Source organism: Triticum dicoccoides, chromosome 7B (genome assembly GCF_002162155.2).
Source record: "Triticum dicoccoides isolate Atlit2015 ecotype Zavitan chromosome 7B, WEW_v2.0, whole genome shotgun sequence".
NCBI lineage: Eukaryota > Viridiplantae > Streptophyta > Magnoliopsida > Poales > Poaceae > Triticum > Triticum dicoccoides.
In genome coordinates this window covers 758,721,018-758,731,010 of record NC_041393.1, presented here as the reverse complement: position 1 = coordinate 758,731,010, position 9,993 = coordinate 758,721,018, and the positions used below count along the sequence as shown (strand labels likewise).

The 9,993-nt window shown below is 45.8% G+C and overlaps 1 protein-coding gene across 8 annotated transcripts in view; it reads left to right on the top strand.

Annotated features, from left to right (window-relative positions):
- The first annotated feature begins 3,837 nt into the window (after positions 1-3,837).
- LOC119341541 (putative disease resistance protein RGA1) overlaps positions 3,838-9,993 on the top strand; it is an 8,722-nt gene continuing 2,566 nt past the window's right edge. For 4 of the 8 annotated variants that reach the window (XM_037613414.1, XM_037613413.1, XM_037613412.1 and 1 more), the window contains exons 1-5: positions 3,838-7,835; positions 7,987-8,185; positions 8,285-8,434; positions 8,592-8,708; positions 8,782-8,894. In XM_037613414.1, the coding sequence (XP_037469311.1) occupies positions 3,909-7,829 (3,921 nt within the window). In that variant the 5' untranslated portion in view covers positions 3,838-3,908 and the 3' untranslated portion in view covers positions 7,830-7,835; positions 7,987-8,185; positions 8,285-8,434; positions 8,592-8,708; positions 8,782-8,894. Of the gene's footprint in view, positions 7,836-7,986; positions 8,186-8,284; positions 8,435-8,591; positions 8,709-8,781; positions 9,076-9,993 lie in introns of those variants that run through there. The other 4 variants (XM_037613420.1, XM_037613419.1, XM_037613416.1 and 1 more) reach the window with 3 other exon arrangements.

The window sequence follows — 9,993 nt, the reverse complement described above, 5'->3', positions numbered from 1 at the left end:
CTACTTGATTGATGCTTCTTCCTTAATTACCTCTGGCTGGCTAGTAGCTTGCCTGCTTGTGAACTACTGTTGCGCCATCGTTAACGAGGACGTATCGAGCGGCCTTGGCAACGCAGCTTCCTATTGGCCAGTGCAAAGCAACGGCAAGATAGGATAGATCTTGTCTTCTTGTCACGAACGTCACCCCACCACCCTCACCGTCCATCGCGTGTATCGATGCTATGGCACCATGATCCAATCCAACGCATGCGAGCACCATATTTTATTTTTGCTACCTCGTACTTTCATGCTAATGTCTCACCGAGGGAGCATCTTTTTCCAGCATAGGCATGCATCGTAGACGGTACATCTCATCTCTTTAAGCTCATGCATGGGATGCCTTCTCAAATGGCACAAAGGACTTTCTAACATGACAGGTTCACAATCGAAATAGTTTACGGCAATGACATGGCCTTTCAAGTAACTAGATGATACCACCTCGTGCGTTGCTGCGGAAATTGACCGCAATATTTTTTGACGATTTTCTTTTAGAAAAGGAGGTTAAAACCCCTGGCCTCTGCATAAATCGATGCATGCAGTCCTCTTTATCAATTATTCAATCAATATCTGATAAGAACTTACATCAAGCCACCCCAAGCCGCCAATCACACCTATAAACACGATAATATGGAGTGCTCTAATTCCGCATATCTAAAACCGGTGTCGTCGCCGATCCATCCACATAACGTATCGGAACCTACATCTGGTGCAGCAAATCTAAAGAGTCCACCACATGCAAACGTTTTAGAAGCCGTTATCGTCATCATCCAGCAACCCCATCTTCAAGAAAGAGGTCTGCATCATCTTTGTCAGTCCTACCATTTGTCGACGCCACCACAGCGCCCGACGACGACACCTCCCTGTGCCGCCATCGTCCGATCTGGAAGACCAGATCCTAGGGTTTCCACCAGAGTAGCACCCGTGGGTCGACAGTAGTTACACGATAATGACTTCATCAAAGTAACGACGCAGAGCGCCGCCATTGCCCGCCGTCGGCTCGGTTTTCACCGGCAACTATGCCACACCGACTCGCAGCTGGGACTAGATGACGGGTCCCGAGATCTGACCAACCACCGTTAGGATGACCACCTCCGATGGAAGTGATGACCACAACCGCCAGTTGCACTGGCCAGAAGAGATCTGATTGGAGGTGCCGCCGACGAGACCACCAAGCCCTCCACGCCGCCTCCGCCAATCCGAACGCAGATGGCGCGCCACCACAACATAGCCCGCCGCCGACCGCAGCCACCGCCGTCACCCGAACATGGTCGGCCGCTGCGCCTGCATCCCACACCGCCGTACATAATCAAGCCGCCCTCCTCTCTCTGAGGCGGGCCGGCCACCACGTCGCCGCCTGCCACAACCATCTGCGTCGCGCCACAATAACCAGATCAGCCGCGCTACCACACGCCTAGAGGCCCTACACCACACCTGAGACGCGGGAGAGAGGAATCCTCCGCCACCGCCGTCGGCCCCCAGGCTTAGCCCAGCAGCGTCCCCCGACAGCGGCGGAGGGAGGGGAGGAGGGAGTGCGCGCCCCCCACGGCTAGGTTTTGGGAGCCGCACGAGTCGCCCTAGCGGGGACAACTCGGGGGCTGCAGGAGATGTGTGTCATGTTGGTACCTCTCTTGCAGTGCTACTATATATTAAAATACATAATATATTGTATTTGGCTATTATATTAACCTAGCCTGCTACCATAGGCCAGGGTCTATTCGCCCACCGATCACAAGTGAATCGTCCCCTCCACTCTCTCACAAGACCGAGCTCCCACATTGCGAGCTAAGTTGATGTAAAGGATAGGTTGGGGATCACTCGATCTACGGAAATCTTTCATTGGTTTGAGACAAGCTTCGATCACATATGAATTTGATTACAGGAACAGAGGGAAACAAGGTATGCGAAGAACAGAGGAAAAGGAAGGAGGTAGCCGCCGCCGGTTCGTTCGGTGATCCACTGGATGCCTCTTTCGTCGCCTCCTCTTGCGTATTTGTAGTCTGGGGGTTCTCAAGCGGGCCAGGCCCATGAGCTGGATGGGGCAAGCCCATATAGGCAAAGAGGGCTCCTAACAGTTGAGATCTATGGCACACTGTCATCAGTGTCGCTGCTGTACTCACAACTACATCTCCGGATGCACCAGCCCACCAATGGCCAGCAGCGTCAACACCAACACATCTGACGCAACACTCCACATCTCCCACTGATTCTGGATCTCATCGGGTAACTCTGTATCCAGCGCGGTCTGCATGTCGAGACAATTGATGTACTTTCTCTGTTCCTAAATATTTGTCTTTCTATAGATTTCAACAAGTGACTGCATACGGAGCAAAATGAGTGTATCTATACTCTAAAATATGTCTATATACATCTGTATGTGGTAGTCCATTTGAAATCTCTAGAAAGACAAATATTTAGGAACGGAGAGAGTAGTAGATGGTGTAATAGTCCTTGGCAATTAGTTGAGACTGCCGCGAACAATAAAAACAACAATTATATATTTCATGAGGAACAAAGAAATATCATTTGGTGTTGTCTATTTTGGCAATTAGTTGTATACCAGTTGTGAACCCTAAAAATGTTTGATGGACACAAGTTCTTAAACTGCCCATATTTTGTGGTGTATAGGCAACCGATTTCTCATCACGGGACAACCATCTTCTATCCCGATCGATTTATAAGTATCTATGAGGCATGGGTTTCACCTTTTGATTCCGGTGGCTTTTCTATTCATGTGTTTTAAGCAATTGAATCATTATTTATATTAGTAAAAGTATCCAAATATCAGTTTCATGAAAGTATTCAAATCATTTCACAAAGTTTTATTTTACTATGAATGCTTTGTATTGATTCCTAGCATTGCATCAAGAAACAGAAATATCATATGAAAAACACAATTATTTTCCACTAGATCATTTATAGGAGTACACAATTGAATGACAAATCAGAGCCCCGTTCCTCACGCCTATGGCCGGTGCGGCACCTCGACCTGCAGGTCCGCTTCCCGTTCGTCATCGATCTGCGGTTGCGCTCGCGTGCAGATGAGACAACCAACGGTGGGTCACTCTGTTAATCTTTTCTTAAAAATGCTGCACCTTTGCTCCCGTGCTTAGTTGGTTTCACATGGACTGTCGTCCCCCTCGCGTTCCTGATTCATTTGTACACTGCCTTGGCTCGTGCTTCAGTTTTTAGATCTAGCTAGCTTAGTACTCCTACTAGTACAAACTCTACTACTGTAATTATGAGTTAACTGAAGAGGATGACAAGAGCAGGAGCACTAAACGTGGATCTGTAACTAGACTGCTACTCATGCTGTGTGTGTGCATGTCACCATCCCAACACCAACTCTGATTGTCCAGACACTAAACAAGAAGTACAACTGAAAACCATTGCATAGCCCCGTTCCTCATGCATGCCATGGCCGGTGCGGCAAGCACCTCGAGCTGTGCCTCCCCATCCCATTCATCATCGATCGCCGCACATGCACGCGCGCGTGCAGATGAAACAACGCCATAGCAACGGTCGGTCGCAGCGATTTGCCGATTTCCATCGAGTCAATGCAGCAGGTCACTCTGCTCTTCCTCCTTAAAAATTCTGAACCTTTTTGTCCTGTGCTTTGTTGCTTAGCACATGGAGTGTCGCCCGCCTCGGATTCCTGATTGATTTTCTTATGCTGGCTTGGCTCGTGCTTCAATTTCAGATCTAGATCTCTTTAGTACAGCAGCACAAAACTTTACTACAGATCTGTTCTATAAAAGGGTCCATCCATCAACCCACCAGGGACACACATCCGAACAGCAATACCACCAACCACCTCTCATACATACCACCAACCACCATACTTAAACTTGCCTGCTGGGTCGCCGGAGGAGATGGAGGCGGCGATCGGCGTGGCCAACGGGCTCATCGGCAGCGTGCTCAATCTGCTGTCCAATGAGCTCGTGGAGGCGTTTGTTGCCAGCTCCCAGCTCGGCCTCAACTACACGGAGATGAAACGTGATCTCTTGTTCACGCAAGGGCTACTGCAAGAGGCCCAGGCGAGGGGCAAGGATGTGAGCGACAACCTCGGTCTGCGGGAGCTGCTGAAGGAGCTCAGCGCCAAAGCCGATGAGGCTGAGGACGCGCTGGATGAGCTCCACTACTTCATCATCCAGGACCAGCTCGATGGCACCCACTATGCGGTGCCGGACCTGGGTGATGACCTCCGTGGCCATGCTCGCCACGGTCGACATGCCCTTCGCTACACCGTCGGTAACTGCTTTGCATGCTTTTCTTGTTCGGGCATGAAGGGTCATGATGATGGTGTTGCTGCTCCTGTCATTACTGATAATTCACCCAATGCAATACTGAACCCTGACAGTGATGGTAATGATGGTCCAGTTGTTAAGTTGTCTTTCGACAGAGTTGCCATGTCCAAAAAAATCAAGTCAGCGTTAGAGGAAATAAAATCCCTGTGTGACCGTGTCTCCAAGTTGCTCCAGCTAATTCCACCACATAGCACCACCACCACAGTCACCCAAAGGCACCGTATCACAGGGTCAACCATTGTCCAAGATACATTGTATGGGAGGAGAGCTATTTTTGAGAAAACTGTAGATGATATCCTCACTACTGCCACAGAGCAGTGTGAACCCCTTTCTGTTCTTCCTATAGTTGGTCCGGGGGGTATTGGAAAGACAACTTTCACCCAACACCTGTATAATGATAGGAGGATAGAAGAGCACTTTGCTGTTAGGGTTTGGGTATGCGTATCAACTGATTTTGATGAGCTTAGACTCAGCCAACAGGTCCTTAGTAGCATAGAAGGAAGCAACTCTCCAAATCAGACAACAAGCTTAGATCAGCTCCAAATATCCATAGCAAAGAAACTCAAGTCTAAAAGATTTTTAATTGTCTTTGATGATATATGGGAATGCAATACTGAGGGATGGAAAAGATTGTTAGCTCCATTCATGAAGGGGGAAGCCAAGGGCAACATGGTTCTTGTCACAACTAGGTTTCCAACTAAAGCTGAAATGGTGAAAACAACCAACCCAATAGCACTCCAAGGTCTAGAGTCTGATGACTTCTTCACATTCTTTAAATCATTAATATTCGGGGTACACAAACATGAGTATTGCCAAGAGGAATTAGATGATCTTGCAAGTGATATTGCACATAAACTGAAGGGTTCACCTCTAGCAGCCAGAACAGTTGGTCGTTTACTGAGGAAGGACATTTCTCGGGAACATTGGATTGGAGTTCTTGAAAACAATGAGTGGCAAAAAGAGGACAATGTTGATGACATTATGCCATCATTAAGGATTAGCTATGATTACCTTCCTTTTCATCTAAAAAAATGTTTTTCATATTTTTCCTTGTTCCCTGAAGATTTTCAGTTTAAGAAGTTAGATATTACGTATTTTTGGATTGCACTAGGAATCATAGAAAGAGATGAGAATTATCTAGAGGAACTCGTAGAGATCGGTTTTCTCATGAAGGAAGTTGATGATTCCGAGCAACCATACTATGTAATGCATGATTTATTACACGAGTTGTCTCGTAGTGTTTCATCACAAGAGTGCCTCAACATATGTAGTTCAAATTTTAGAGTTGATGACATCCCACAAACTGTTCGACACGTATCTGTCACAATGGAAGATAGATTTGAAGGGGGTGTTAGGGAAGAAATGATTAAATTGAGGAGCAAGATAGACATTCGCAATTTGCGAGCTTTGATGATTTTTAGGGAATATGAAGAAACAATTGATGGATTTTTGAAAGATATTTTTAAGGAAATAGAGGGTCTCCGTGTCCTGTTGATAGTAATGGACTCCATGGAAATAGAGGGTCTCCGTGTCCTATCTTTGCCACTCAACTTTTCAAAGCTTATCCACCTTCGATACCTAAGACTTACTCATAACCTAAACAATGTTGTGACATGGCCATACTTTTTACGAAAGCCAGTGATTTTGCCTAACGCACTGTCAGTATTTTATCACTTGAAGTTCTTAGACCTCAGAGGCCTGAGTGATACGGAGAAAATACCTAAAGACCTTAACCGCCTTGTCAATTTATGCCGCTTCTATGTTGATAATGAACTCAATTCAAATGTTCCTGGGGTCGGAAAGATGAAATGCTTGCAGGAGCTAAAAGATTTCCATGTTAAAAAAGAGAGTGTTGGGTTTGAACTGGCAGAGTTGGGGGAACTAACAGAGCTTGAAAGTGAACTCACAATACATAATCTTGAGAAGGTGGTAAGCAAGAAAGAGGCTATGGAAGCTAAGCTTGTGTGTAAAAGAGATTTGACAAAGTTGGGGTTAGTTTGGGGTATAGATCACAAACATAGCACAGAGTCTGATGTTCTTGATGCTCTTCAGCCACACCGTAATCTTGGAGCACTTAGCATTATAAATCATGGTGGTATGACTGGTCCTAGTTGGTTGTGTGGTGACATTAGCATCAAAAGGCTGGGGTCTCTCCACCTAGAGGGTGTCTCTTGGGGCACCCTTCCACCTTTTGGGCAGCTATTGCATCTCACATCACTCACATTGATTAGGATTTCTATACTTCGTCAGATCAGACCTGGCCTTGGTGGTGTTATAGATGAAAGTTTTATGCATCTGAAGCGGATCATTCTTGATAGATTACCTGAATTTATCGATTGGGTTGGGGGAGCTAATTCCCATTCTTTTTCAAGGCTTGAATACATCAGTTGCAGAGATTGTCCCAATCTCTGCATGGTGCCCTTCCTTGAGTGCTCTATCTCTTATACCAGTCTTTCGCATCTTTCCATTGATGATTGCCCAAAGTTGTCTCTGCCCCCCATGCCTCACACGTCCACGCTGACATATTGTCATGTGTCACTTCCTCCTTCAATGCTTGAATATTCTAGAAGGGCGATGCTTATTGATGAGTATAGTGGTGGGTGGGCCTTGCATAACCTGCGTAATGTAGAGGAAGTGAATATCCGGAATGTATCACACTTTTCATTCACGGAGCTCAGTAAACATAAATCCCTAGCAATGCTGAATTTGTACAAATGCAACATCATGTGCCATGGACTGCAGGATCTCATGTGCCTCCAATCAGTTAGAGTAAAGTTTTGTCCCAACTTCTTTCGGTGGCCCATCGAAGCAGCTCACACCATTAAGCCTTTCCCTGCTTCCCTCAAGGAACTTGAGATCGAAGGAGAGTCAGGCATGCAGTCAATGGCTCTCCTCTCCAACCTCACTTGCGTGACCAATTTAAAACTGGTGGACTGTGAGAATTTAACAGTGGTTGGGTTTAATCCTCTCATCAGAGTCAACCTTGATAGGTTGGAGGTCTATAACACAGACAAGTGTCTTAGCCGCTCTATATCAGCGGATCTGTTCTCGGAATTGGCGGTAGCAAGGACCAACCTATCATTGCGTGCGGGATCCTTCCGATTGAGATGGCTAGAAGTGGATTGCATCTCATCGGTGCTTGTTGCTCCCATCTGCACCCTCCTCGCTGCTACCCTCCAGATTTTAAAAATCAGGCATGATCAGCGGGCAGAAAGCTTCACGGGAGAGGAAGAGAGAGCTCTTCAGCTCCTCACCTCCCTTGAGTCCATCTTTGTTATGAATTGCCCGAATCTGCCGTCCCTTCCTCAGGGGTTATACATCCTTCCTTCTCTTCTGCGACTATGTGTCTGTGATTGTCCTCAAGTCCGATCTCTGCCCAAGGACCCCTTCCCCACTTCACTGAAGACATACGCAAGTGGTTGCAGGCCCGAGGTACAAGAGCAATTAGAGGGAACAATTTTCTCCTATTTCATGCTTCTTGAGTAACACAAGGTAACAACATGCCTCCTCCTATCTATCTAGCATGTTTCCTTTTTTTCTTATGAGGAAAGGAAATATCTCCCACGATCCTCTACTGTTTTGTACTACTAACTACAATAACTTGTTGCAGTAAAAAACACTAACAACTTGTTAAATCTGACAGGTGGCTTAATTGACGGCACAGCTGCTCGTTTCAACTGCATCGTGTATTCGTGTACATAAGTCGTCAAACCTTTCGGCCTACTCTTACAGAGATAGAAGACAATATATCAACATCTGGTCAGGATCTATGCATGTCATGTCACAGTTCCACATGTCTGTCTGTCAGTCAAAATCTATTTTCCGGCTGGTTAATTGGCAAAGTGCGTCCAAACCAGCCTGAACTTGTACTCATTCCGTTGTGCATATCAGCTATACATCGTGCAGTTATCTGACCTTATATATCTCCGTTTCCTACACAGTTGTGGTACCTATTGTTCTGCCTCGTACTAGAGCACACTGGTAATATTTGAGATGGAGCAGGAGTAGTACAGTTTCGATTGTTAGCAGCAAAAGTTGCGTGCTAAATTTTGAAAACCAAGAAGACACTATATCGATATATAGACCTGAAGGTGAATGCATAACTATATATTTTTCATTCATGGTTAGATACAGGATCATCTAAAAAGTGGTTTTGTCTGATCATTTACATGTTGATTATCTTTTTTGTTTGCCAGTATTACATGTTGATTATCTGACCTTACGTTCTTTACTACTATGATTCTGCAGAACAATTAGGGCGGACACTGGATTTGGCATTCAGGACTTAATTGGTTGCTCCAACTAAACAGTAACAAAAGTATCATCAAGAAGCAATTGTGCACTTCTACCATGAATGTTCCGTAGGTCAGTCGATTCCTCTTTCTTTCTTTTTTACTTATTTTTAGTTTAGCATTCTCAGTGGTGCTTCTTGCTCCAGTCTGCAGTTTACTTGACACTAGGTACCATCCACACATTGGAGTTTTGGAATGATGATCTGGTGTTGGAAAGTTTGACGGAAGAGGAAGAGAAAATGCTTTGAATGCGTATGGTGTAAGCACCAACCTTCTTTGCTCCTTCTTTGGAGGCCTAAGGCAACTACGTTTCCTTACACTTATCTGAATATCTCAGTGGTACATTATATGCAATATTGGAATAGGTACTTTGTTTTTCAATGCTCTTGGTCGTCAGTCCATGGTACCACCAGCTGACAACCGCAATCTTCAGAGTTTCAGAGGGTGTTTGTTTCCACGGACTTATTGGTTTAGGGACTTAAAAAATCCCTGTAAGTCTCATCTAAACCAAACAGGACGGACTTATAGGGACTTAAAGTGGGCATTTGGGACTTATAAAATAAGACTTTCAAGGAGAGTCTTATAGGGACTTATAGTTGTAATATGGTCTTTTAGCCCATGTTAAGAACCAGGAACCAAACAGGTAGAGACTTTTTAGGGACTTGGGACTTATAAGTTGGGACTAAAAAAAGTCCTAGGAATTATGAACCAAACAGGGCCTCAGTTCCTACTGGCAGTTTCATCAACTGAGCAACTCAAAGTAATGAATTAGATCAATGAGTTCCCTTACCTTTGTAATTTTCGGAGTCTTACATTCACTAGGATTCTGCAGAACCATAATTCTGGGAGTCTTGCATTCATTGCTTCGATTCTGCGGAACCATGACAGCCAACCGTCAGTTTTGCTGTTGGAATTCAGAACTTGGTTGTTGCATCCAAACTACATATAATAGTAATGGAAGCATATGTCTTGCTGTCCTGAACTCCTGATGGAGCTGCACAGTTCTTCATAGACCGTCTATCAGAAAAGGTCAATTGGTCAATTCTTTCCCTTCTTTTAGAAAGGGAAAAATAATAGAACCCTACTAAAGCACTGATTTGTTCTAGGCTATTCACTGATGCACTGCACATCCTGTGTTACAGTTTCACAAGGCTAAGGATGTGGGTAGAAAAGCATCTCATCTTCTGGTATGATTTACTTGCTGTATACATACGGTGCGGCCCCCGACCCCTCCCTCCCCTCCCCCGTCCCCGCGCTCGCGCCGCCTCCCCGGGGGGCGGCTGGGGCGGCCTCCTTCGAGCTCCTCTCCTCCCCCCTCCCCCGTGCTCCTCCCCCCCGCCGCCGCCGGCGGAGCCCCC